The sequence below is a fragment of the Orbicella franksi genome, chromosome 11 (assembly GCF_964199315.1).
Source record: "Orbicella franksi chromosome 11, jaOrbFran1.1, whole genome shotgun sequence".
Lineage (NCBI taxonomy): Eukaryota > Metazoa > Cnidaria > Anthozoa > Scleractinia > Merulinidae > Orbicella > Orbicella franksi.
Window position 1 is genome coordinate 3,115,183 of NC_138155.1, and position 27,841 is coordinate 3,143,023.

At 39.1% G+C, this 27,841-nt stretch overlaps 4 protein-coding genes across 4 annotated transcripts; 3 read left to right on the forward strand and 1 right to left on the reverse strand.

Annotated features, from left to right (window-relative positions):
• The first annotated feature begins 56 nt into the window (after positions 1-56).
• LOC145460635 (uncharacterized) lies at positions 57-2,736 on the forward strand. Its single transcript, XM_081445509.1, has one exon. It carries the CDS (start codon positions 702-704, stop codon positions 1,146-1,148), a length of 447 nt encoding a protein of 148 aa, XP_081301635.1. The 5' UTR covers positions 57-701; the 3' UTR covers positions 1,149-2,736.
• A 135-nt stretch (positions 2,737-2,871) lies between these two features.
• LOC145460633 (protein FAM72A-like) lies at positions 2,872-5,595 on the reverse strand. Its single transcript, XM_081445508.1, has 4 exons — positions 5,371-5,595; positions 5,198-5,275; positions 4,961-5,085; positions 2,872-4,129 (listed from the first exon to the last, which is right to left on the reverse strand). Exons 1-4 carry the CDS (start codon positions 5,523-5,525, stop codon positions 4,035-4,037), a joined length of 453 nt encoding a protein of 150 aa, XP_081301634.1. The 5' UTR covers positions 5,526-5,595; the 3' UTR covers positions 2,872-4,034.
• Positions 5,596-6,329: 734 nt separating this feature from the next.
• On the forward strand, positions 6,330-17,916 carry LOC145502633 (glucose-6-phosphate exchanger SLC37A2-like). The gene is made up of 12 exons (XM_081481972.1): positions 6,330-6,554; positions 8,706-8,798; positions 9,414-9,494; positions 10,105-10,173; positions 10,820-10,945; positions 12,112-12,177; positions 12,334-12,409; positions 12,972-13,056; positions 13,879-13,969; positions 14,708-14,802; positions 15,281-15,510; positions 16,102-17,916. Exons 1-12 carry the CDS (start codon positions 6,453-6,455, stop codon positions 16,296-16,298), a joined length of 1,311 nt encoding a protein of 436 aa, XP_081338098.1. The 5' UTR covers positions 6,330-6,452; the 3' UTR covers positions 16,299-17,916.
• Positions 17,917-21,848: 3,932 nt separating this feature from the next.
• On the forward strand, positions 21,849-25,326 carry LOC145460252 (carbohydrate sulfotransferase 11-like). Its single transcript, XM_081444999.1, has 2 exons — positions 21,849-22,746; positions 23,752-25,326. The coding sequence occupies exons 1-2, from the start codon at positions 22,537-22,539 to the stop codon at positions 24,607-24,609; spliced, it is 1,068 nt and encodes a 355-aa protein (XP_081301125.1). The 5' UTR covers positions 21,849-22,536; the 3' UTR covers positions 24,610-25,326.
• Positions 25,327-27,841: the final 2,515 nt, after the last annotated feature.

The following is a 27,841-nucleotide window of genomic DNA, read 5'->3' on the forward strand; positions in this document are numbered from 1 at the left end:
TTTGTACTGCCACCTCTCGATGTTGCCAAACATGCATTAATCTCATTAGTTTAATTGTTATTATCACCTTTTATTCACCAATCAGCTTACAATATAATACCAATGAATGAGCATTCCTAGTATTCCAGGCCCCGGCTTCGTCTCTAGTTCTGCACCTAATACGATATTGCGAGTTTCATATTTTCGTATGAGAGCTCCATGTGCACTTACTTATTTATCAAATCCCTAAGAGATATTTCTAACAATTTAGATTCGTTTGTGTCGACCTTTTTTTTAACTATAGAGGCAAATTCCAGCGAGACCAATGCGTCCCGTTGTGTCCCGTTGAATTTTCCAGAAGCCATGCCGTGCTTCAGAACCTGTTATTTCATTCCACCCCTGTTTCACGCACGTCTAGGTGTAGTTTAATTGTTTCTGTTGTTCTGTTATTTTCTCGGCCAAGGAGCTTTGTGGCCCCCGTCGCCCCCGCCTTCAACAAGCCCCCTGCCCCGCCCTCACGGCCGAGTCCACGAATACCTTGCACAGCGTCAGAGTATCATATTTTATGCGTTGTCGAACACTGCACACGGCTTGGACGCTAAGCTGCTTGCGCAATAGATATGATGATTGCGCAAGCTTCGAACTTTTTTATAGCACCAGAACGAAATCTTAGGTAATCGAGGTGAAAACCTTTGCTGCAGAAGACCTGCTACGGTAAAGTAATGGAATCATCGGCTGAAAATACAGATTCTAAGATGTCAAAAGCGACCAAGCGTCCCGCAAGCAAGGTGGAAGACGACGATTACGTGAAAAAGCGAGAAAGAAACAACATCGCTGTAAGGAAAAGTCGTATGAAAGCTAAGGAGCGGATCGAGGAAACAAGGCGAAGAGTTGTGGATTTAGCGAAAGAGAACGAAGAATTACGGAACAAGGTTTCTTTGCTACAAAAAGAATTGAACGTTTTAAGATCGCTCTTCGCCAACGGAGGAATCACAGTACCATCAGAAATTAATGTTCAATTTACGAACTCGAACACTGAAAATCAAGCAGTTCTATTGACGGCTGTCACGACATCTTTGGCAAACGGAGCGCTGCAAGAAAATCACTGTTCTGGAAGTGAAGTCTTGGAAAACGGAATAACTACGCACGGCATTAAGAAAGAATCATAGCATTCCGTGGACGAAATTTATGAGTAGTGTTTATATTAGTCTAGAATTTATGGTTGGATCGGTCAGATATCTACATTTAGAAAATTACAAACTTGTGCATATTTTAAAAAGGGGGACTCCCGAGCCGAGCATCTATAGCAAACAAAGCCAAGAAGTTGACAAATTCAGATCAAGACGAGTTATGTCAAGAACTTTTGGCTTTGAACTTTAGTCGGTGCGAACACTGTTGGAACTTCTACAAGATCAAGAAACGACTTTTTATCTTGACAGTTACGATCAGTTCCTGTACCATGTCCATACTTTGTGTGATCATGAAGTTGTGGATAATTTGTTTTGCATCTGTGATATCTTTTATTTATGGTTAAACGAGTGAAGTTATGAAGTTAGGTTCTGTTGTAGTTTTCATTCATGTAAGGTTAAAGTTATGTTATCAAAACGTTTGTATAGGTCATCTAAGTTTGCATTTCATAGAAATGTGAATTATACTCTAAAGACTGATTTAAGCTTATACTTAGTTGAGTTGTTCACCACTTCATAAAATTTAAGAATAAGTACAAATTATATTTCTTAGGACGTACATCATACCTAATTTTTTAGACTGAAGCTTTTTTAAGTTGTATGCTGCAAGTTGATTTGTGTTCATAATTATGCCAGCTCTGAGATGAATCTCACAATAGCTGCTGCTAACTTGAGTGCATAAACATTAAAAATATAATGAAAAATAATAATATATGATACCAAGATTTATTGCAGCGATTATATTTTTTTAAAAAAACAAGCAGTTCTTGTCTGAGATTAAATGCATTGAAAGTTCCAGCTGTCCAAGTTGCGCAATTTGTACAGTAAAATAACTTATCCTAATACACCCTAGTTATATTTGCACAGTCTGACTCTCGGACAGTATTCAGCCATTTATGCTGAAAAAGCAGGAAAATGTATTTTAATCTTTAAATTTAGTGGATCCTGAGAAATCATGCTATCAGTGCTGATAATTTTTGTGATGAAAATTAGTCTTTTAACCTTTTTATTTCACAGGTCAACATCCAAAACTCATCTAATTCATCAGTTTTCAGTTGTCATGGTGACATGCTGGGTAGTCTTGAGCACACTAGCTGGTGAAATTCTGTGGTTTGAAAAACCTTCATTGGGTAAGACGACTTACCCTCTCCACCAAGGAAAATAACTGATCTGGGTCATTTCCAAGTCGGCTTTTGTAGTCTTCGTGCTAAACCATTCACATTGGAAATGTTCCACCTCAAGGTTCATTTTCATGTAAATTAAATTCATTTTCACATGAATGGTTTTCCATGAGGACTTGTTTTGAAACAGAGGCACAGAAATGGCCTATTCAAAGCAGGAGGGAGATTGGAGAAGGGCGAGGGAGGGATGGTTTCGAATTTGAGCATGACTATTTTCTGCTGCCATCAATCATGTTTGTAGACCTCTTGGAGATCCACAGTTCATTTCAACTGCTTTGACCCATTTTTTTTCTCCATTACAACAGGTTTAACCCATTTTGTATTTCTAACTTTCAATGTCATCATCATAATGATCGACAGCACTGAAAAAAAGAGTCATGTTAACTTTGCTAACATTGTCATAATCAGGTTTTGACGATTCCGGCTAGGATCATTCTGGATCGCAGTCGGACTTAAGTCCACTTGGGAAGTAACCAACCAACTCAACAGACTTTAAAATAACAACAACGTTCATTTATTGAAAGTTCATAACAGCAGTCAGTTACTTTACAAGTACCTAAACTGTAGCTGTCTACTTTTTTTTTCAAGTTTGTAACTTGTACTTTGAAAAGTACTTCCATCCAACCTAAGCTGGAATGTATATTATCACATGCAAAAATAACACACGACAGTAAACCTTATAAGAAAAAAAATCCATTCTTGACTATCAGAAAACTAATGACACTTACACCTACATCAATCCATAGGCTGTCAATAACTTACTTCACATGCATGTCAATTTTCCATTTCTAGATATTTAGGTCCTTCAAGATTATAATTTGCCAACTGTCTCAAAATTATACCAGCTGAAGAGAAGTTCAACTTACAACTACTGTCTAGTGCCTCTGTAACACATTACCGACTTGCCTTTATGAAGGCAGTTTCATACAGTCATGGAACAAAACCAGTTGTAAGTGGATTCCTTTCTCTGAAGCCAAGGTTGTTAAGCAACAGATTGCACTGCAATGACCCAACAATTATTATTTTGCTTCATCAAGAGCTCAATATACCTTTTTTGAACAGATTGTAAAAACTGTAAACTTTCCTAATGCTTTACTACAAAACCAGTTTTCCTAATCACTAAAGCCTTCTGACAGCTAAGTGAAAGTATGAGAAAACAACTTTTACTTTAGTTTACTTATTGTACAAGATTCATCACCACCATATTTATCTGCCTCATAATATTCAGCTTCTGACAAAAGTGTATTCCACTGTAACAGTTGGTGGACCAACAATGACTGGGCTAATTTTGTTAAAGTTATCATAATAATGTTATATTTTTTTTTCTGTTGGTACATGTAGGTGCTTTAATTGCTCAAAACTTATGCATACAACTGCATGAAAGCACATTATGGTCCAACTTTGATTATCTGACTCTGCGAACTTCCAGCAATTACATCCAATTTTTTACCGCCATGGAATCGAAACAGTTGTAACCTACAACACCATCCATGAACCACTGAGAGCAAAAGTTGAAGCACTGTCAAGCAAAAAACAAGGGAAATTGAATGCCACTTGCAGTGGTCTATATCTACACTGTCTTGTGAATTCCCAGGCAAAAAATGCCAACATATTTACATTGATTTTGTATTTACTAAATATATAAATATTACTTCAATCTGTCTGTTCTATTTACAACTTTTTAAATTCATCTGAAGCATTCTTCCACCATAAGGTCATCGTCGCTCATTCCATTGTCTTCCTTGGAGTTTGGAAGTGAACCCCAGAGCATAATTTGGTTTCCTGTAAACAACAAACCAACAAACAATCATTAGACTGACATAAAATGATTACTTGTCATGGGATTGTACTAAATCTAAGGGTGATTTAATGGTCTATTCTAAAGGAAACAATTTAAAAGACATTTTTACCATCATAAGTCTCTGGGACTTTAAATTGTCCAACTATCAATTTCATAATATGCCTGGGTCTTGACCTTGAATTTGAACCAATCACAATCTAGCATAGAAATCTGGCTCTCTGCTCCACCCCTTGAGGTTGCAAAGACTTTATGTGCAACATCTGACAAGAGCAAATTAGTGTGACTCATAAAGGACAACCAAAAGACATTGGAATTCATGACTTTGTGAAAAAAAAAAACTGTTAAAAGTAGCTAAAAGTCTATGTGATGTATAAATTTTGTTAAATTTAGTTGCGAAAAGGGATCTCAACCCCCCTTTGCTAACCTCACCACGGATAAATATACATTTCACGTTCAAAGAAACATTCGTTTTGATATTCAATATTACAGGCACTGAGAAAAGAACAGCCATGCAAAAAGCTAAAAATTAACCTCACTTCCTGATAAGAAGCGAGGGAACGAATAAGGGAACACAAATTTTGTCTTTCGTCACACTACCAAATGAAATATTTGATACAGCTAACCATACTTTGGAGAACAAGCTGAAAAGCCAAAGGGACAAATTTAACCAGTTGTAACACCTTTTGATATTACCAGCAGCTGTTACGTTTTCCACGTGTCTCAAGTTTCGCACTTTTCCGAGCAACATTTCGAAAACTTTGTATCTTTCAAGAGAAATTTAAGAAGTTGCTGATGAATTTCATGTTGTATACCTGTTTGATCTAATCTTTCCACCGGATGAACGGCGCTTGAGTGAAACATCCAGAAGTGGCCATTGTTACAAGAACGAATGCACGACTGGCATGGAAGCGTCACATGATAACCAACGACATTTCCACTGAAAATAAAAACAAGCCGAATATAAGAAAAAGAATTCAGAAGTCAACAGTAAATACGGAATAACTGAGAACTCAAAAAGAATTTAAGCACGCGATGAATTCACAACGCACCATCCAAGACAGGCGACATCTTTGATTCGACATTCACAGTTTTGGGTCGAGTAATCCGTTCCTATCAACTGAATGGAACTGAAAAAGACGCGGAGAGTATTAAAGATGATAAGGAGATGAAATAGGGAAGCAAACGCTGTCCTAAGTAAGGAGGAAATGCATTTCAAACTCACTTTTCAGGAGGCAAGTCGGTCGAGTACAACTCCACTTTCGCGTCGGCTATCAAAAGTGCTCGCATTCCGCGAGCACAAATTCTTCTTTCGCAGTATTTGCACTCTAGTTTGACGACTGTTTTGGTCTGAAACGCTGGGTGTATTCCTCGCGACATTTTGCTGAGAAAACCACCTCTTTCGCTTTCGTTTTGACGTAAAACTTTCCAACACAACCTTGACTCAAAATGGTCGTTCTCTGAGAAAACATCTTCCAGTTATTGGCCAATACTGTCTTCTGATTGGTTGTTGCCTGGTGACGTTCACGCCTTACTTGGCCTTTAAATTTTTTAAACGCAACTGAGCAAGACGTGACAAAACTTTTTTAGTACTCCGTGACACAATTTTTGATTGTTCCATCTGCACTCATTTTAACACTAGGCCTATTAATTTTATGTAGAAAGAATAAAAGTTTCTTAAATCTCAAGCAAAGAACTGTGGTTCTGAATAAAAACCTCGAGTTCTGGGCCTTTCTTCGCATAAATACATGTGTTATGTGAATTGTCCTAGTGATCAAGTGACATCACGAATGCTTCACGGCAAATAAGCGACCTTACTTTTAACCAAAGGTGCCCTTACGCAGTTAAGAATGTTTTGTAAGAATTATAAACGCTAGCACGAAAAGTTATGTTCAATCGTTTACATTTCTTTTAAAATATATTTAAGTTTATATAGAAAGATAAACAGTGAATGAATTGTTTGGCTTATCCTTATAGTGCTTTATAAAAAACATAAATAAATAAATATATAAGTAAATAAATAAATAAATAGATAAATCAATCAATAATAACATAAATTGAAAAAATAATGAAATAAATAAAATAACTGGAAGAGGAAATATTGGAAAAGGGAGAGTCTCGGTTCGAAAAAGGATTGGAATCGACTTATGACGTCATTAACTCTGTCCAGTACCCACACAGTGATTCATACACAACAAAATGGTGTCTTGATTGTCTCGACATCGTCTCGCGCTCTTAAAATTGGCACGACAATCTTTCGATTTACCGTGGCTTGCGGTTTTTTGTCTAAATTCTGGTAATTTTAGCATGATTTCAATGGAAGGCTACAGAGGCAGACAGATATTCTGCCTATTCCTGACGTGGCTTAGCTACGCGTCGACTTATTTGCTTCGGAAACCCCTGGGAGTGGTAAGTTTGCGCTGATCTACCTGATTTTGTTTCGTTCTCAAAGAATACTCAATTTGCGAGAAAATAGAAAAGAAAAATCTTCAAGGAACTTTGCATTCCTGGAGACCTAATTATTCGGTTTGATATCAAGATAAAATTGGAGAAATCGGAGCTTGCATCCTTATAAACTGACAACTTAACATGCATGCGGGCGAATGTATCTCTTGCCCGTATGATTTTTCTGATGTTGTTAACTTTCTTTCGTTCTGATCTACTCGTGTTTACTTTCCAGCGCCCTTTTCCTCTTCTACCCCAAAATACGAGAACTCACAGATTGATTAAACTCTAATAGAGACTTTTGTTCCCAGTTGAAGTAATGTGTACAATGTAGTACATTGTTGTAATTGCATAATTTACGAGCCTTTTTGTAACTGTGACAACTGTTTATAGTTGGAAAAATTTGTGGACCGACGTGTTTCTGGTAAGATTTCCAAACAGCCGTGCCTACAGTTTCTTCCATGCTATTCTGTGCTTGTAGGCAACAATCATTAGAGTTGGAAAATCATACATATCATAAAACTTGAGGATATATAGAAATCTTGCCCATATTTTATCCGCCAGATGGTGTTGATACAGAGTTGACAGTTAATACAAACTGCTTATTATTTGGCTGTGTCTCAGAAGGACTGGGAACTATGGAATTCACAAATTTGATTGGCTGAAATCGATATTGACCGTGGTCTAGATTTTCCCATCTAGACCAGCATCTAGACCGGTTTCATTTTGCATTGAAATTGTAGCAAACTAAAATGCAAAAATGTTCACCGTTTTCTTTTATTTTCTTCTCAATCATTTATGGAAGTGGCAAAAAGCCTGATGACAAAAAAAGAAGTAAAGAGGAAGAGCAAATTTTGGCAGATTTAAGTTAAGCTCATCTCTGTTTGCAAGCAAACCAGTTACATTAAACGAATAAAAGTTTTCTTCTTTGCCATATAATAAACATCTTATTAACCGACCTAAGTCGGTCTGTATGGGAGAATCTTGACCTTGGTTGTGTGTACAGACCTCACTGCATTCGGTCTGTACTCACGACCTCGGTCAAGATTCTCCCATGCAGACCTCCTGCTCGGTTAATAAGAGCTAAATATTAACCAAGAGTAAGGTATTTACAGGAAAATCTCAAACCGGGACCTTGTGGTATTGACCGAACAACAGCTAGGCTGATGTTCAAGATTTTCCCATAAAGACCAAATGTTCGAGGTTAATAAGTAGTTTATTATATGGCTTATAGAGTGCTTTTTTATAACCTTTTGCTTTGTTTTTGCAAGGCTGTTATCGGCCCATGGGCATTACAGGAGAAAAATGTCCCAGAACTACCCAATTAGAGCATGCGGTATATCGGCTAGAGACACGAGCCATGTAATTTAATAGTCTTTCACAAAGCCTCTCTCTTTAGTGAGACGGTGACATCCTTAAAAGTACAGAAAGCCAATAATATTGATATCAGTTCTATCCTAGTTGTTATTTGTACCTCATAATATTATTACACTTATGATTCATATATTTTCGTGAACTCCATGTAATGCAAATTTTATTGATGGGAACCTGGAGAATACCATCAGGGACTAAATATTGCATTTTGCACTGAAAACAATCGTTTGTCCTACAAATCACACAGTTGTCGTGCAGCTAAGACTCATCTCATTTGAAATTTCATTTGAAATTTCATTCAATGCATAAAGCAAACCCTTGTAAGTTTAGGCCAAAGACTATGATTCCTTGGCTGATTTATTGAATTCTGAACTCTTTTGAAACCCATCTACAAGGTACTACAACGTACCCATCTATTATTATTGTACTGGGCTTAACCATAGTGAACACAGCATTGGCAATGTCAGAATAAGGCCAGTATAAGAATACCTGTTTCTGTTTGTAGAAAAACAAAGATGACCGTTCTAAAATTGGGATGAAGTCTTTAAACGCATGATTCACCTTTACAAGCAGCAATTTGATTGATTGTTTTTAGTAGCCCCAATCTGATTAGTGTGATATACATACATCTCTCACTCACTCATCCATTGACCCACTCGTAGCAGAGCCCAGACCTGTTGAGTTAGAGGTTTTTTTTTTTTTTGCAAAAAGAATAACTCAGAAATTATTCTGTATTTTTAGGTCAAGGCTGATCTGGCCAATATTTACCAATTATCAAGAACAGAGCTGGGTTTTCTGGATACAGCTCTTCTATTACCTTATGCTTTCATGCAGGTATTTAAGAAATATAATGGTTGTAACTGACAATTATGTCTCCCAGATAGCATGTGCTGTAATTAATCAATTTTTTGAGCCATATTTTACACACAGCCCACATGGGAGGACTTCTTTACAAAAAGGACAGGGGTGCCTGTTGTACATACCCTTTAGGGGTTACAAAAGTGGTTTTGGTGCCTTTTGGGGTGTTCAGCCTTAAAAGGTCCACAGTGGGAGCTTTTATGGCACCTTTGGTGCCACACCCACTTGGTACCTCTTGGGGTTCTTTCCGAAATTTCTGACGAGCGCTCCAGTCTTTTCTATATGGGACACAGCCTGGGGCACAGCCTTCTTTGCACTTGAATTTCTGTGCAGCCTTCTTTTTAACTGTGTGTACAAAAGTTGCATCACTTCCCTCACTTAAAAAGCCCTCTTACAATTTTCTAGGGTGTCACCTCTGGTTGAAATCATTAATCATAGGGCAAAGGATATATGTCCATCCCAAATGATTAACCATTTTGGTAATGTAATTAAAACAATCAAAACATTATTCAATCAATCAATCAATCGATTTATCAATCAATCAATCATTTACTGTTTATAAAATGATTAATGAGTTTGTTCGTCTCTTAGATTGCTTTAGCATCTTTTGGTGACAAATATGGACCTCGAAGAGCATTGGCTGCTTGTCTGTTAGGTTCAGCCTTATCAATGGTAAGAGGTTTACTGACCTTGTGGGCATCAACTGATTTTAAGAATCCAGGGCTTCCATGTGATTCAGGGATGTAACTAAGAGACAGCTACCAGCTGATTTCTCCAACCTAGGCTGGGTTGTTTGGAAGCCACTTAACGTTAACCCAAGATTGAAAGTTGTCTTAAGTAAAAAATTTTCTTGTATACAAATATTTTTCACTGCTTTTGTTTTGTGTAGTTTGAGATTTTTTAACTCAAAACAGAAGGCCAAACAATATTTAAAGAGAAAACCTGACCACAAAGTTACAAAATTCTCTCCTTTCCTGGGTTAGCTTAATCAGGCTTTGAACGACCCAGCTCTGAAGTTTCACTGCAAAACAGACTTGGCAGGGGTAATTTGTAAGGCACACAAGCCAGGAAAGCTGGCTGAGCTTGTTAATGAGCCAGCTGTGTATAGTCTTTGCGACATCCTTGGTGATTTGTAGTAAACGCTATGGGTACTGTACATATCTGTATTTGAGATTGGAAGAGATGATGGCTGTTAACTAAAACATTTAAGATTGTACACTGTCGGGTGTTAAGAACGTAATTCATCAGAATCAACCATGACTTAACGTTATGTTGCTTTTAGATTTCGTTTGGTTACTGGAAGAGCATATTCATATTTGCCATACTCCTTTTTTTGAATGGAACAGCACAGGTTGGTAACAGTTTTAAAATTTTTGCACCAGATTAACCTTGTAGCAAACTCATGTCATCATAATTGATGCAAACAGCAAATGGACAGGACTCTGCAACATTTATAGGTTGGGATCTTGAGGGACCAGTGGTTAGTGCATTGTACCAATTCTTTTATAACATAGTAGCAACAACTGCAGCTTATGTTTGGATAAATTTGGTCTAGCAACAGGGACTTGCAGCTAAACACAGCTAAAATGCAGCTGGGCACATCATGTTATATATGCATAAAGAGTCGTATACCAATGTGATTCATAGGAATTACCTAGGACCAGCACATCATTACAACACTTTCTCTGCCTTGTCCCCAGTCGCCCATGCGATAACTAGTGAAAAATATAATGATTAACTCTCCTTCCCATTGCTCCTTGCACTCGCAGTCCTCACTCGCTACCAGCTCCCGTTCACATCCTTTTGCTCACTCCCAGTCTCCCAATCACCCTTTGCACTAAGAAAAAAAATAAGAAAAGCCTGTGGAGGAGGCAGACACTTTCTAGTTGTTTTATCCTATGGAAACCTGTAAGGCACCTAGACTTTTCAAAAGACCTTCACATGTAACGTAACTTTTATATGCAACTGTTAAATGTATTTCAAATTGTTGGATCCAGTCCACAGCTTGGCCAAACTGTGTGAAGTCACTGACCAACTGGTTTTCTGACCAACAAAGGACAACTGTATTTGGTTTGTTTGGTACCAGTAGCTTTGCAGGAGGAATCTTGGGGACAGCAATGGCTGTAAGTATTATTTAGAGTGTACAGTCATGTAAAAATATTATCCCATGCCATAAAGAATACAGCCAACATTTAAAGACTTGAATGCTGATTCCATGCATACTTGGTGGAGGGGGACATGGGGGGACATATACATTTAGCCCCATGATTTGATCTTCTACGCTTGACATGACAACATTTCCAGGAAGTTGCACATCTCGACAGAAACTAGTATTTTCACAGAAATGGACTACATATACATTACATAGTTAGGTTTCTTTGATCTTTGGTCTGAGAAAGGTCAAATATGAAACACAGCACTGCAAATAATTTCATTTCACCAAGCACTGCAAGGTGATAAACACAGGGTTGCACACCGTGAGGTGTGATTTTATTTAACTGCAGTAGAAAAACAAAAAACACCGCAACACCTTAAAGCCCCATGTCCCCCTCTTGGTGATGTTACAAATAATGAACAAACAAAATGTTAAATGATTATAATCTGGAAATTTTGGAAGTGTTTTAGAAGTAGTGCTTTGCAGCCTAATTTAAAGTTTAGGCTTGCATGTAGAAGGTTCAGCCCTGTACTTAGAATGTCTCAGAAAAGTTACTACTTAAAGTTTAGCACAGTGAGAAAGTAAGGCAAGGAGTCCAAAAACAGTAGAAGAGAACTGCGAACACTAAGCTGAAGGAGTTGGACTAACACCGGGGCGGATCCAGGATTTTTTCTTAGGAGGGGTGCACCACTAAGGAATGATGTAATTGACTGGTGAGGTAAACAAATTTTAAAAGCAAATACAAAGAAGAAGGCTTCATCTCAGGGGTAGGGTGTGCACACCTCCTGCACCCTCCCCTTAGATCCACCACTGTAACATGGGGTGAAGTTCAAGGGATTGGGAAAGATAGCATGTAAGAAGTATAGGTTACAGGTAGATACTGACAGTCTTCTGCCTCACTGGAAGCCAAGAGAATATAGTGAGCGTGTGGGCCAGATGAAGTTAGTATGCAGTGATGAAATTGAACATCTAAAAGCCATTTACAATGCAGGGTATTTTTTCTAGTCTATGCATTGGGTGATTTACTGGTCAGAGTTTTGGAATTCTGCTTTCACAGGACTGTAAATAAAGGTTTAGAGAATATGATGAATTAGACAAGCATCAATTTCCCTTTGCTGCTTTGTATCTCTACAGGTTCAGTTGCAAGCTATGTATACTCCAGATATGAAGATGATCTTTTTGATTCCCTCTTTAATTGTGGTATGTATTATATCCAACTAAGCTCTAATTTTGTCTGTTAATTGTCTCAGTACCCTTTCATCTCCTTGGTGTAAGCTCCCCCAGTTATATACCCTTCATACCAACTTATCACATTTAGGAGGGTCGGAATCTGAGCGCTTAATTTTCCATTTGCAGGGTGGTGTTGGTGTCTTAGTGTATTTGTTTCTTAACTCTCCCTCAGAACTTGCAGGGAGTTCAGAATCTACTGCAGGTAATGTCTTAAATTTTAAATTTAAATGATAGTTAATAGCTATAAGCTCTGCTGCTGGCCATTGGGAACTGTCTAACTAGTGTACACCTGGTTCTCGTCTAAATAGAAGGTTCTTAGAGCATGGATAAATTTGGTTAAATTCAAAACTAATTACCAGTAAACAAAGCCATCAGAAAATTAGTTCTGTCCAACATTTTGAATTGACAACATGATATATTATAATTTCAAGTTGTTTATAAGAGCATATATGTGTCTCACGAAGAGCTGCATATGGTCAACCTGGATGTTCTTTCTAGGGGACTTTGCAAAGTTGCAGCACAGTGTTCTAATATTGATTGACAGTTTTTCCATGTAAAAAATAACTTACACCACTTTGGTGTCAAAGAGGGATAAAACAAATGGCAAATAGGCAAGAAATTAGTGACAGATTGAGTTCAAATCAACAATCTGGGAATGTTGCTTCAAATTTGAAAATAAAAGCTACTTGTAACACTGGATTTAGTTCAACCTATATGATAATAATTATTGCAGCCATGAAAGATTTGATTTCTTTTTATAATAGAAGTAGGTGACACCTCTGCTAAAACAGCAACAACAACTACAGCCAAACAGAATCAGCTAACCTACCGACAACTTTGGAGTTTAAAGTAAGCAATTGTTTTTTATCTACATGTACCGGTATATATAAAAAGCTGATTTAAAAGCAGTATTTTACCCACCACGTGACCCTGTTTTTATTTGATCTATTAATTAAAATGTGAAAATTGGGGTGGATCTAGTGGGGTTTGGGGTGTTCAGTCAAACCCCAGAAATTAAAAAAAGATGAGCTTTACAACATGCTGACGGCCTCAGAATGCTGGAAATCCCATTTCCGAGGACCTCAATCTCCAAAATTTTCTGGGGGAGGATGTTGCCAGCCCCCCTACCGGGGACTTTGGTGGTCTGTATTTCGAATCCCCTTCTCTAAAATCCTGTATGTTCCCCAGAAAAGTGCTAATAAAGCTTAGAAATACAAGTGCTATGTTTTAGCACTCGGCCTTTTGATGTTCAACAATCTTTGGGTGGTCTACACCTTGAACTTTTCCTATGATTGTTTACATTGCGTTTATGATAAGGACCTTTATAATCTCGCCCTTATCAGTATTATTAGCTTCACTGCTGCAATAGTCACGAATTGATGCCGCACTATTGATAAACATTCTCGCCACCCTATTCTGGCCATTTAGACTCTTGTTAGTCCTTAGGGACTGTCATTAACCTATTTAAGTCTTGTTTTCCAATTTTATTCGCTCTTTTCGCGAAGTTTTGCTAGAACTGTCGGTAAAAAGCTTTTTCCACCTTCCTTCGTTGCTTGTACTCACAACTCATTGCCGGGGGAAAATGTTTTCCCCATAACTTATCAGTAGCTCGGCATTGAATGGCTATTGTCGCAATGAAGATACATGTATTACTATTTTTATTACATTTAGAATGGTTCCCGAGCTCTGCTGGGCAAGCTGCTGTGTGAAGTTAGTCCGGTACTGTATGTACATGTGGCTGCCTATGTATCTTTACCAAGCGGTGAGCAAAAGACTTCTTCAGCAGAAAGCTCGTTAATGTGAATTTTATATCAAACATGGGAGACAGTGTTTGACCGCATTTCTACCCATGTAGAAGAAAGTTTGACGGCATTTGAGGTGTTTGGAAATGTAATGAAATAAAATTATAATGAAACACTCAAAATTTGGAGACTAACAATAAAGACGGACCCCAAACAGACCGACTTACTTAAATTTGACTAACAATAGACAGATCGAGACTTACCAGAACTGACTAATGACTGCGGACAAACGTAACTTGAGTCTTACAGCCAATAGCATCATGACTAACGTGACCAATCACTTTCAACGGACCAGACTTATGACACAATCGAGTGACAACCACTATTCACTTGACTCTGAAGGTGACTTCCGCTCAGGCTGTCGAAACGTCCGTCACCAACAACAGTTCTTCAAGTTTTCAGAACTACCTTCACCCGGACGACCACACTATATGAACTACTGAATACTCCTGGGTTCAAACCAGTTACTATGTAGAGTTCAGTGTCTTCTCAATCAAACTAAACGGAAGGATACAAATTTAAAAAACTTGCGCAAAATTAAAACTCTCACAGTAGTGATTTACAGCATTGAATGAATTAGTATTAAGTTTTGTAAGGATAGCTGATTGTTTATTAAAAACAACTTTATTTTTCAAACTCTGTTGGTATGGAGAGACTACAAATTAGTAACTGATAAATTCCTTTGTTTCGATTTGCAGCTTAACTATACTAAGGTCCAGGCAGGCTATTTGTCAACGGTATTTGAAATTGGAGGAGTCCTGGGGACAGCCATGTTAGGCGTCTTTGTGAAAAGGTATTAAGAATTGTACCAAACAAACTCTGGGCCAGTAATGCCCTGACAACACTGCGCCAGAGAAATTTGACAACACAGCTTTATTTCAAACGGTTAGGCCTACCGTCCACAAAACGGAGCTTTTCGAAAACGCTCTTCAAACTGGAGGAATTTGAAAACGCCGGCTTTGCTTTTTAGTGTGGACAGAAAACATTTTGAAAACGGAACTTTCTGAAAATGATGACGTCACGATAATCATGTGATTTTCTTGCCCAGGTTTTCCTCCAAAATGACCGGTGATTGTTGCGTTTTCAATTTTTTCCGGCGTGGTGTGGACGAAAAACATTTGATGCGTTTTCAGAGTGAAATCGCCGTTTTCAAATTTCTCGGGCGTAGTGAGCACGGGGCCTAAGGAAACAGCTACTTTCCAAGTATAACCACTTCTCTTCCCTGACCAGAAACTTTCGTTCTTCTTATTCTTAACTTATTTCTCTTTCAGATTCCTCCAAGGCCGAGCCATATATGGTGTTACCCTGGCTCTATTTGGCAGTACTCTATTCATGGCTTTGTTTCAGTACACAGGTCACATGGGACTCACGGTCAATGCGCTCTTCATGTTCATGGCTGGAGCGTGTAACTGTGGCGTTGATCCGTACTTGACTGGATCAATCCCTGCCGAGATTGGAGAGCGAGAGAATGCACAGGCAGCTGCTTCAGGACTTGTGAACGGTCAGTAAGCTCTCCCCCCCCCTGCAGGGCTACCCTTTATATAGCATAGACGGGGGGTGTTCGTCGTAGCTGCTAGTGGTTGACATGAATTCGTGCTTTGGGCCACTTGGGATGTTCGGTTTTGTTTTAGCATGCGTAGCAGCTGCTCGAGTAGTCGCGAGGAGGAGTGGGGTGACACGCGCGGCAAAGTGGAGCGAGTTCTTTCCTTTTCTCGCTCTTGTGCGCCGTTCGAACTCGCTTCCTCAGTATTACTCGAGCCGGCTAGTTTTTGTTTCCATTTTGTACAGCTGCAGTGGGTGAAAACATTATGGTACCTCTACACCAAACGAGACTTGAACTGTTTATCAGCCACAGATATAACCTGCGATTATACCCTTCCCCTGTATCAGTTCAATATTCAGCATATTTTTCTTGAGCAGCTCAGCATTGACACAGACACCATTAATATATAACATCTATGAGTTGGTCAGTCAGACCGAATTGAATTTTCGATACATTATGCTAACAAGGAGGTCAAAGAACACTCGAGCAAAAACGTTCCTATAAAAGATATGGCTGCTCCTAACGCCCTTGTATTTCTGTGTTTGTTAGGTTTTGGCGGATTAGGTCCCATAATTGAAGGTCCCATCGTAGGGTGGATCGCGGACGCGTACGGCTGGACAGGGCCCTTTTACCTGATGGTGGGTATGTCACTTCTAGGATCCGTCACTATGCTGAGAGCGTCCAGGATCGACCAGTCCATAAAACAGGCACAGTTCATGGGGACAATAACATCAGAAACTGCGTGATACTGTTTTGAAGCGGGAACAAGACGAACAATAGTGTACTGTTTGAAGCTTGATCATTTTAAAAGAGAGGCATTCTCAGACTGAAATACGAAGGGTTTCAAAATGCCTGTTAAGCGAAATTCCGTGCTTATAGAGTTGAACTAGAAACGAGTATCAGTCAGGAAAGATACGTCCATGGACAACAGGCAGATTTGAATCGGCTGTGGTCGTTTGTTGCCCTGGTTACTGCAGTTCTTCCCGCGCTTTTTCTGGTCACAGAAAAAGCCTTCCAGATTGCTCCACAAAAGCGCGCTAAAAAGAGCTCTGGTACTCAGGCTACTAAAGGTTTCCTCGGCGCGCTTTCGTGGACTGGTTGCCCGATGGGGTACTCCCAGAAGCAATATGGGTATGTACCGCTGTGAAGGGTATGGTTTTCAGGCAGTTTAGTCTGGGATGGGTATAGAAATCAGACAGTTTTGGTCTAGAATAAGGTATTATTTACCGGAAAAGTGGCCAGTGTATAAATAATTTGGTCTAAAATGTAGTTCTTTACCCGGGTTTCTTTAATAGAAATTGAAATTCGGAAGTGACTATGTAAAATATTCGTTTAGTTAACGTATGTTGGACTACGATAATGATAAGGTTTTTTGCATGGAAAATAGCCAGTCTGGGATAGTGTAGGGTTTTTTTCGTGCCTAGTCTAGATTATTTGCAAAATCAAGTTGATCATGGTCTAGTATAGGGTAAGGGTTTCGGTGTCCCAGCGGTACACCCCCACCCAAAGATTTACAGAGTACCTCCCGGGACTGGTTTGCCAAGCGAGGACCAGACTCGAAAAAGGGCGCGAAAAAGCCCCTGACATCCGGGAGAGGAATTATTTACCTTGGTCGTAGTGAAGTGCCCTCTTGTGTCAACGAGTCTAAAATAGTGAAGAATATAAAAGCAGGAACCGGCACAACGTAGGATGATTTTGTTAAGGTGTACTTATTTTCTGAAATAGCGCGTTTTTGTTGTCGTGCTTTAGTGTGGTAAAGTTTACGAGCGAAAGATGGTATTCACTAATTAATAGAAGGATACTTCTAAATTATTTGCGAATTCTGACGGCAAAACGTTTTGCACATTTTGATTAAGACCAGATTAGCAATAAACAGTGGTTAAAACGTTCATGCATTGTAACAAAATGGTATTGTTTTAGATTTTTTCAGAAGGTGCTACGTTAAGACACGACGATTTATATATTTCGGCGTCTGTCTCTGTTTGCTCAAATGATGGACAAGTTTTACGACACTCATTTGAAAACCGCTCTATCAGAATTCGTTTATGTTAACTCATATTTAACAATTATTCCATGAAACCGCGTTGGATATGAAGTGATAAATAACCAACGAGCGCGTAGCGCGAGTTGGTTATGATCACTTCATATCCAACAAGGTCGAATGGAATAATTGTTTTAGTATATTCTTAATCGGGTTTTTGCCGCCGATTTTTATTTCAACAATTTTACAGAGCGGAAAATTTTTAAACTTGGCGCACTGTTTTCCATATAAGGTAAAACTCCGACTAATGGCTCATAGTCGGAGTTTTTGAGCCAATCAGAGAGCTAGAAATGCAATAGTCGGAGCTGAGAATATACTAATCAATGATAATTAGTATTTATTCTGTGTATATTGTACCCACCATTTGACCAAACAGGACTTGGTCTATATCATAGTTAGGCTTTATTTTCGCCACTCACTCGAGTCCAGTCTACATTCCTCTCCGAGAGAGAGAGAGCTCAGAAGGGAGAGGAGCACGGACACCTTTCTCAAACAGAGGTTGGTGTTCGAGCCTATATTTAGGCAATAGAGCACTTTTTTTCCGTATTTACATTGCCTCATCTAAACACGAGGCAGTTATATGCCTCTCGAGTTTGCATAACTTTCGAGAATAATCTCAACCTACGGAGTGTTTAGACGAGACTGTGTAAACACGGAAACAGTACTCTATTGCTTTATGAAATATTTCAAAAAAATACGCACGAATCTAAAACATCACAACCGTCTTTACATACTCTCATCAAAACAGACCAATCGACCAACGAGGGCGCGCGTGTGTAGTGTGTAGCCGACAGTTAGTCAATACTCAGGCAGGGTGTGAAAATTACTTTTATCATCCTTAAGGCCTTTATATTTTTTATGATTTTGCGTTAACTGCGTAAGCATGCTTAATGAATACTGTGCTCTCTAAACGTTCTTCCGCTCTATCTATCACAGATTTTGCATGCAAAACTGAGAGGCTCCACAGTAAGTTAAACAATTTTAGTCCACGCTTCTACATGAACTCCATTACGTGCGTTCGTAATAGCAGTTTCATATTGTAGCTTGGCGGGTTTGTTGTTAATGAGGAAAAAAATGAACAAAAGCTTTGAGGAGCAGCATGGCGACCATTCTCGGCCCCAGAGCTACTCGTTATAATATGTTGTTACGAGAAGTTCGAGTCCTCAGTTCGCTGACCACGTGACCAAAAGAAACTGGAGGCTCTGGGAACGAGAAGGCCTCGCTATTTGCACACTGAAAATTTTGCGACAAATTTTTCTTCTCAAGCAAGTGAAAATTAACGAGAAATTCTCAGTCCTCCATGTTTCTTTTTTATGTATTATGAAGTTATAACGTTAGCGTAAATTTAAATGTCGCAAGAAGTGTCTTAACACATAACTGCATCGCTCCTTTTAGGCTCTTAAGAATTGACAATAGACCATTTTACAGTTGTCTGCTCAGTGACCTGGCCTTTGGATGGCAGCGAGGCTGGAGTTGACCTTGTTTTGATACAGACCTCACTGCTTTTGTCATGTAAATGCACCTAGTTAGCATCAGAACAACTTGTTTTACACAATAAAAGCAGTGAGGTCTGCATCAAAACAAGGTCAACTCCAGCCTCGCTGCCATCTAAAGGCCAGGTCACTGAGCAGACAACTGTAAAATGGTCTATTGTACTTTCATTGAAAGGTAGTAAAATATATTCCATAAACGGTTCCTGGAAAATTTAGGGACTCAAGCTGGTGTCCACTTAATGGAGGGTGTCCGCTTAATACAGGTTTCACTGTATCTAAGAATTCTGCTCCTTCACCCAGTTCGATGGCTTTTGATTTTTTTATGCTCTCATTTAGTTAATAAGCAACAAACTCACTGATTAAGGACCGGCGTTTCAATGAAAAATAAAGCTTTTTTTGTCTTCACACACTTTCTTTGCTGAATTCTTGTATTGACATGCACGTAATCAAAGGACAATTTTCAGATATAATTTAAAAGAGATTAGCATAGTTCAATTCTACTAATTATTTTTCTCCGCTGAACAATAGACCCTTTGCATAAATGGCGCCAAATTTGAATAAAATACTTATACATCCTAAGCCTCACATTCATGTGAAAAATCCTTTGTCTGGAAACATGAGGACGAGGCTAAGGATGTATAAATTATTGTTAATTACGTCAATAGCCTATGAGGTGAAGCCGAATGGGCTATTGACCCGTGGCCCTTGAGGGCGAAGGGTCTAATTGTTTTAGTATCACCCAACTAGTCGGACAGAAAAGGCAATAATAAAGTTAGCAAATGCAAATTGAAGAAATATTTATTTGGGAATAAAACGAAAGAAAGCGTCACGCTCGGTTGCGCCAATTTCGCTACTCGAGGACTATTACTAATAGTCCTCTAGTAGCGTAGCCAACTAAAATGCAGGATTTGCACTAGTCCACTAGTTGGGTGATACTAATCAAATTTAGACGCCATTTATGCAAAGGACTATTATCAAGTACCTGGCAACGTAACTCCCAGTGGACAACACTTCTGTTGTTTCAATGTGACTCAGGTCTAATCAATATTCCAAAGTTTCGGCTTTCGAGGAACAAAACAGTTTAATTTCGTTCTTGGTCCCGACAGCGACTGATCTCTATACGTTAGCCGGCTTAAACTCGCACCCGGCACCAACGAACGCAGGAGAGCATACTCAGGTGTCCGAACTTCATTGCACCAGCGAAGATGTATTTCAGGTCACAAAGTAAAACAATGGTGACAAGTCATTGAGGGTGCATTGGGGTAGGTTAACACAATGGAGCTAAAAAAATCCGCAGAGCTTTAGAATCGCCTTAACAGAAATCATCTAAGATTTGCTTTAAGTTTTGTGTTAATTTTGTGGGTTTTGTGATTGTGTTTTACCATTTGTGAGTTTTACTACTTCTATTTCGTTCTTATCGACTACATGTATTGCACTTCACTTCTACGTTTTCACTACGGAATTCTTACATTGATAATAAGGTAACTAAACAACGATCGTATTAATCTCTATATATTAAAAGCAGATTTCGTCGCAATGTTATATATATTACAATTTAATTTCGTCAAAAGAAAATATTTATAACAAAGTTGTTCATGCACGCCACGCTAAGTAGCTTTGAACGCAAAGCTCCTATGTGAATCTCCCTTTTCTCTCAGCGCACTCTCCAAGATTTATCATAAATACAACAGAACGATAAAAAGATCATTCTTCAGGGCAGACCTGCTAACTTAAACCTAAATCTTCAGTCTCCAAATTATTGACGTAATACTTTGCTGTTGCTGTATCAAATGCTCAGCAGCCGGTGTTATTGAAGAAGGACAACGAGATTTACTCGGCTTTGTGGATGATATCTTAAATAAGGCTCCGTTCACACGTATCCGGATATTTTTGAATCCGCAACTTTTTCTTTCCGGATACGCCTTCCGTCCACACGCATCCGGTGAATTCGGCAGCGAATCCGGATATTTTTGAATCCGCTCTCCAGAGTGGGAAAAAAAAAAAAATCCGCAACGAATCTGATAACGCGTGGACGGTGAATCCGGATATTTTCGAATCCGATGACGTAGCAAAATCGTGTCCACTTACCGAACAATAGACGAATATTGCGGCATAACGTGTAGGCCTAGTTTCTCTAAAGTGAATCCGGATACCATCGGGTGCATGTGGACAGGCGAATTCGATTTGAATACGCTACGTGTGGACGGGGAAATGTTTGAATCCGGAAAGAAAAAGTTGCGGATTCAAAGATATCCGGATACGCGTGGACTGGGCCTCAGGGAGTTGTACAAATACAAGGACACGATTAATGACATCATTACTACCGTAGGTAGGCTCGATTTCTGCCACCTCTCGAGTGTGGTCTACATTCCTCTCCGAGAAGGGGGAAGGGACGCTTCGCTCGGAAACAGTCCTTTTTCAGGCTGAGAGAAAAAAAAAATGTCATTTAGGTATTTAAAAGGACATTTCAAAATTTCTTTTACAGGTACATTTTTGACGAGGAGGTGCGAAGGTCTCAACTGGCTTGGAAGTTACCAATTTGGGTCTTTCAAGGTAGGCAAATTTCCTGGGGAGCCTTTTTTCAGTCGATAGATTTCTGCTGGAATATAATACTTCAATCCATTCATTCCAAGATTTTTCTTTCGGTATAAATATGAGGGCCCCGACTAGGAATGATTCGTCAGTTTTGGAATTAAACGTTGAAAATTTTAGGCATCGATATACCTTAATTTGTAATACGGACCACATTTGACCCTCGAGCTTTTCGGCCGAGTAGACTGGAATTCGGATAGTAAGGGGCCGCGCTTTAATTTCTATTCAACCAAAAATTCTGAAATTTCCGACACAGGGACAAACGGTACGGAAATTTCCCGGGAAGTGTTCCAAAAAAATCCGGAAATTGTTGAGTTTCCGAAAAGTAAACCATTCAACTGACCGAAAATTCCGGAAATTCCAGGATGAAAATCAAATGGAACAGAAATTTCCAGGAATGTTTTTTCGAAAATTTGGGTGTACCTCAGGAGGTTGTCCTCTTTTTCGGATCGAAATTATGTAAATTCGCAATTTTCTATTAAGTCAGCGAATACGATATCCCACCGGCGCACGGTGACTATGGTGACGGCGACACTTATTCGAAAAATTGATAAATGTACAACTTTAGAATCTTGCCACCTGACTGTCGACAAATACTAACTACAACTTAATACGTCAAGAAAGTGAATAAAATTTGGCTCGTTTTGCTTCAGTGCTAGCTATCGCATGCAGTTTTCTACTTGTTCAGCCAACAGGGGAGGCTAATATTCCTAGCGCATACTAAAACGAACATCACCTGCGGTTCACCTTCTAATCGCACAACAAATCAAGCAAAACGTACAATATATTAATTTTGCATATATATTTTCAAGCACATCCTGTGCGCATAGTGTACATGTGTGTAACCTTATTTCTTGGATGTTTTTACACAGCGTCAAGATTAATGTTGAAATGAGTAAGTGGTATTTATGCCTTGGGAGACGACATCTTCGATTCTTAGCTACAGTTGCCGCCCTTGCTTGCTTTCTTTCCCTTATAGCGTGGATATTAATAACTGATACAAGCCTCACCAAGCAAGACGAAGGAAAAGAGCCAAGGAGATTATTGATACACAATGCGACTGACCGCGTAAGTTACTCGGGTAAATTGCTTATGTTGGTTGCAGGGTCCCTGTGAACAGCTTTATTTTTTGTAACTCTTGTCTGAATTTCGTGACTCGAATAGATCGGTTATGAGGGTTTGCTACACTTCGATAGTTTGATTTTGTTTACAAAAAATACTCTAAGATGATACGTACCTACACTCTTCAACCTAACTGGACCTTTTAGCTTGGATCTGATCTCGAAGTTCGAATTTTGATTCACTCGTTAGGATTATACAGATTTAACAAACATCCAGACACAAAAAGGTACCTTCTGAAGGCTGGAGTTAGCAAAAGAAGGAAAATCATGATATTAATTAACTACAAGGATATTGAACGGGTGGCGTTTTTGAGTCTCAAACAAAATAAAGGTGAAATTCTTAAAATAAAGAGATAGTTGCCTTTTTTACATGAAATGCGAATGCCGGAAGTCACGGTTATGTCGGTGGTGGAACATCAGTTGTTATATTGTGAAGTTTTAAAAGTATAAATGAGATTTCTGAATTGACAAACACTTGTACCTCACAAAAACTTTGTTACAAGCGAGCGTGTCCGCAATATTACGACTCAAAAGAGTCTTAAATAAATTTTTCTTGGTTTGTATTTTAGTTTTTGAAGATTATGTGCCTGAGGCCAGGGTTAATTGTTAACTATCCTAAAAACACAGGCAACCCAAGTTTATAAGCTGTGCTTGCGGTCAAGGCAAAATTATAGGACTTTGTATGGGAATATTTACGATCGGTTTTACGAGGTAGAAATCGTAGAAAACTCTTGATAAAAATGCCTTATCTTACTTCCATATATTGTATTGCTGGTTGTTTGTTCGCGTTTTCTGCTGAATTCAGTGAAGCAATTTTGAGCTATAGTAATCGCTTCCTAGGTCTCCTTAGAGACCTTGGAATAGGAAACTTTGTACTGGACAAAGTACAGTGGAGAAACGGAAGATAAGTTAGTTCAAGGTCAAACTTTTTCGTTTTGTTTTATTATTGCAGTTTCCAGATGAACTCTACCAAGGGGCGACTTTCAAGCAAAAAATTAGAAGCAAACTGATGGAAGAATTTTGCGATAAACGAGTAAAGGACTCCAATGCTAAAAACATAGATTTCTCAAGGTTTATTGTCTCGGAGAAATATAAGCTTGTCTTCTGCCCTCTTCCGAAAGTATCTTGTACAGTTTGGAAAAACCTTATGGCAGATTTAGAGGGTGTGCATATTGAAAAAGATGTTCACAGCGAAATCAGGTATAAACTTAACTCTCTACGGCAATATTCTGTGGAGGAACGAAGAAATATTCTCAAGACTTACACAAAGTTCATGTTCGTAAGAGAACCATTCGAGCGACTTTTGTCGGCATACAGAGACTGTTTTGAGGGATGGTACAAACGAGGTGATGCTTTTTGGCAGCGTTATCGCGAAAGAGTCCGAGAATATTTGGTCAAAAATGGAGGTCTTAGTATTAACGTAAATGCTGATAACACAACGTTTGAAGAGTTTGCAACTTACGTGGTTCTATCGTGGAGAAACGGAGAAAAGCTTCAAATACATTGGCGCCAAATGCATGATTCTTGTCATCCATGTCAGATCAAATTTGATTATGTTGGCCATTACGAGTCCCTCTCAGACGACGCGGAGTTTATTTTAAGTAAGGCAAATTTACAGGATAAGGTGCAATTTCCACAATGGCGACCGTCAAACACAAACGTTTTAATGCAAAAGTATTATTCTAATTTAACGTTACTTAGGATAGCGCAACTCCAAAATATTTACAAAGATGACATGGAAATGTTTGGGTACACATACCCAGGGCCGTTACAGCCAGTTATTGACAAGTTAATTAACCATAAATTATAAGCATAATTATAATAATTATATACCAATGTAACGTAACACAAACAGCGGTGATGAACATTTAAAAACATGCATGTAGTGGTAGTCAGGAGCTAACATTGTAAGATAATGGTTTGACACTGACTTTTTTTTGATGGTTTGTTCAACTGACTGTAAAGTGACACAATGGAAAAGCTTTCCTATTAAAGTAAAAGCTTTTAACTGCTGACATTGACATTCAATGCTGACTACAACTCCTGAATAAACAAAGTCTCCTTAACCTTACAATGGCAGTCAGTTTTCCGGACGCCAAAATGTCAAATGGTCCCATTTGATGTTGTGACCAGTTGCTTTAACGCGATCAGCAATTAATAGCAGAAGAGTGATCACGTTTCGAAAGGGCCTTGAAATGTTCCGTTTTCCAGTTGTTAAGTCTTCGTTTCGTTTTCCCAATGTAATATCAAGTTCATAAATTGCATGTTTTTAAAATGTTTATAATCGCTGTTTGTATTATATTTTTAATCAAGTTACGATGGTCGAAGACCAAGAGTTTACCTATACAAATGTATATCTGGATTTATATGAAAACGGTGTTAGTGGAAATTTCACCCTTTTAGTCGCAATTTCGATCTAAGCGTTTTATTCCCGCCCAAAAAGAAACGCCAGCCTTTCTGTTCTTCCATTCTATTATCTTCCTTCTCTTTTTTTCCCTTTCAAATCGGAGTGATTTTCAGGGCATTAGGAATCAAGGTTAAGGTCAACTTTATTTAGGCAGGGTGGCCCAATCAGCACTTGGCTGGTATCAAAAGGGGCCCTGCGTAAATTAAGACTACATTAAATTTCTATACATAGAGATTAACGTTTACAATTATAAAAAATTAAAAATAAAAACTACTCTCTAAAATAAAGTCTAAGAAGATTTTTAAAAATGGGGAGCGATGTTGCTTCTTTTATTGTAGTGGGTAAATTATTAAAATGAAGCGCACCAGAGTATCTGAAAGTCCTTTTCCCTAGCGTTAACTTGGGTTTCGGCAAGTGCATGTCGTTCCTTTTCCTCGTGTTGTAAGAATGAACGTTGCAATTTCTAATAAAATAATCCGACAAATCGTGAAATTAAGGGCTTTAGTTGACTTGGTGCAAAAGAACGAAGTTTTCATTAACAACGTTTTCATAAGTTCAGTCATATAAAAATCATGACCAAATCATTGTGAACTTTTGTGTCTCAGAGTCTTGTGCATGCCTTTACTGCGCCTTTCAATAACATGCGGACTCTAAAAATCAAAGCTCAACCGACAAATGCGTTTTTCGTTACCGTCAATCAAATGTTCGACGGTTCCTCCCAGCTTCCGACTACTGCCGAGCGCGCGGTAATCAAATCGTTGAGCACATTTCAGACAACGAAACAGTGCTCGACAGTAGTCGGAAGCTGGGCGGAGCCGCCGAACATTTGATTGACGGTAGCGAAAAACGCATTTGTCGGTTGAGCTTTGAATTTTAGACTCCGCATGTTATTGAAAGGCGCAGTAACGTAAATTTAGCAGTTATTAGTTTCTTATCGCCAGTTTTGGGGGCGTTTTTAATAAAATAATTATTCCACTTTCGCTTGATGTATATGAGATGATTATAGCCAACTCATATCCAACGCGCACTCGTGGAATAATTGTTAACTATTTTCGACTCTCGTCATTACTTAATCAACATTGCATAACTGTGAGGGGCAAGTCGTTCGAACCTTCTACCTTAGTCAGGGGGTTCATCAAGGCTCGGGGGTGGGGGGGGGGCGGGGGGGGGTGGGTGAGGTGGACTCCCATATAAAAGGGACGGGGGTGCTCGTCGGAAATTTTGAAAAGAACTCCTAAGAGGAACCAAGATCCTGTTTTGTGGGAGTGGTTTGACAACATATTATTTCCTGTCATATTTGTTTCTGCTAAATACACTAAAAGGTACTGCAAAATTAACACTCCCACTGTGAACCTTTTGAGGCTGAACACCCTGAGGTATCAAAATCCCTTTTTAACCCCTAAGAAGTACGATGAGCACCCCCGTCCTTTTTAAATGGGAGTCCCTCCTGGCATTAAGGGCCGAGAAACGGGCAAATTGACCGGTTTTGAGGATGATTTTGCCCTCCTGGTTTGACCATCTGGCGTAAAATTTTTCTTATAAAGAAGTTCAGTTCAAATTAGGCTGAACACCCTGGGAGGTACGATGAACACCCCCGTCCTTATATGGGAGTCCCCCCCCCCCCCCCCAACCCCGGCATCAAAGGCCTGACACCGGGCGGCAAATTGACCGGAAGTGATCGATGACGGTTTTGCTCGCCTGGTTTGACTATCTAGCGTAAAGTTTTTCTTATAAAGAAGTTCAGTTCAAATTATAGTCTTGCCCGCCTGTGAAAACTAGTTGTCCTTCTGCTGAAAACGTTAATGAAACCCCTGTGTTAGTCTTAAGGTTGAACGCGGTTTTCCTTTCGCTGCTCGTAGAAAAAGAGAGGCCGAAAAGTGCCGAAGATGTCGAGTAAGTCTGTGCTTTGGATATTAAGTTTGAAATTTTCATTTATTGTCTAAGGCCCAGTTCATACGTCGCATTTCTGCCGTGTCGAATTCAATTCAATTAAGTGCGGCAGAAATGCGACTGTGGATTCATACGTCGCACTTGTGTCGCACTTAATTCAGAATTTATATTGTCGGGTATGTCGGCCAGCGGAAAATGCTTTAAACGTAGAGTATTCAATATGGCGGACGAAAATACTGAGCGACGAAGGACTTTAATTTTGCTAAAAATTGTCCGCCAACGTAAGGAGAAGGAGAAGGCTGACAACGGAGCAGTATGTGTTGCAATATGTTCGGGTTGCTCTGGGTCGAGAATGGCCAAGTTTCTTCTTTTTCTTTGGCGGGAAAACATTTACGCATGCTCAATACATTAACATAATGTATGCATTAGATTCGACACGGCAGAAATTCGACGTCCGAATCAGTGTCGCATTTCTGTCGGATAATGCGACAAGACCAGTCGAACGTGCGGCAGAAATGCGGCAGCCGATTCAGACGTCGAATTTCTGTCGAATCTAATTCGTTGAATTGAATTCGACACGGCAGAAATGCGACGTATGAACCGGGCCTAAGAAGCGAAAGTAAAGAAAGTGAAGAATGATCATCGCAGTTAATTTTCCAATTTAAGCAACTGGAAAGAAGAAGCCTGAAAAAATCAGGGCTTCAACGGGATTCGAACCCGTGACCTCCGCGATACCGGTGCGATG

Excerpts from the sequence above, each read along its gene's own strand:
- LOC145460633 (XM_081445508.1), bottom strand. The coding sequence starts at position 5,525 with ATGTCGCGAGGAATACACCCAGCGTTTCAGACCAAAACAGTCGTCAAA. Across the intron at positions 5,276-5,370 it reads ACCGACTTGCCTCCTGAAAA|TTCCATTCAGTTGATAGGAA; the intron begins GTGAGTTTGAAA and ends CGTCTTTTTCAG. Across the intron at positions 5,086-5,197 it reads GATGTCGCCTGTCTTGGATG|TGGAAATGTCGTTGGTTATC; the intron begins GTGCGTTGTGAA and ends TTTTATTTTCAG.
- LOC145502633 (XM_081481972.1), top strand. The coding sequence starts at position 6,453 with ATGATTTCAATGGAAGGCTACAGAGGCAGACAGATATTCTGCCTATTC. Across the intron at positions 10,174-10,819 it reads TTTTGAATGGAACAGCACAG|TCCACAGCTTGGCCAAACTG; the intron begins GTTGGTAACAGT and ends TGTTGGATCCAG. Across the intron at positions 12,410-12,971 it reads GAGTTCAGAATCTACTGCAG|AAGTAGGTGACACCTCTGCT; the intron begins GTAATGTCTTAA and ends TTTTTATAATAG.
- LOC145460635 (XM_081445509.1), top strand. The coding sequence starts at position 702 with ATGGAATCATCGGCTGAAAATACAGATTCTAAGATGTCAAAAGCGACC.
- LOC145460252 (XM_081444999.1), top strand. The coding sequence starts at position 22,537 with ATGTTTTTACACAGCGTCAAGATTAATGTTGAAATGAGTAAGTGGTAT. Across the intron at positions 22,747-23,751 it reads TACACAATGCGACTGACCGC|TTTCCAGATGAACTCTACCA; the intron begins GTAAGTTACTCG and ends TTATTATTGCAG.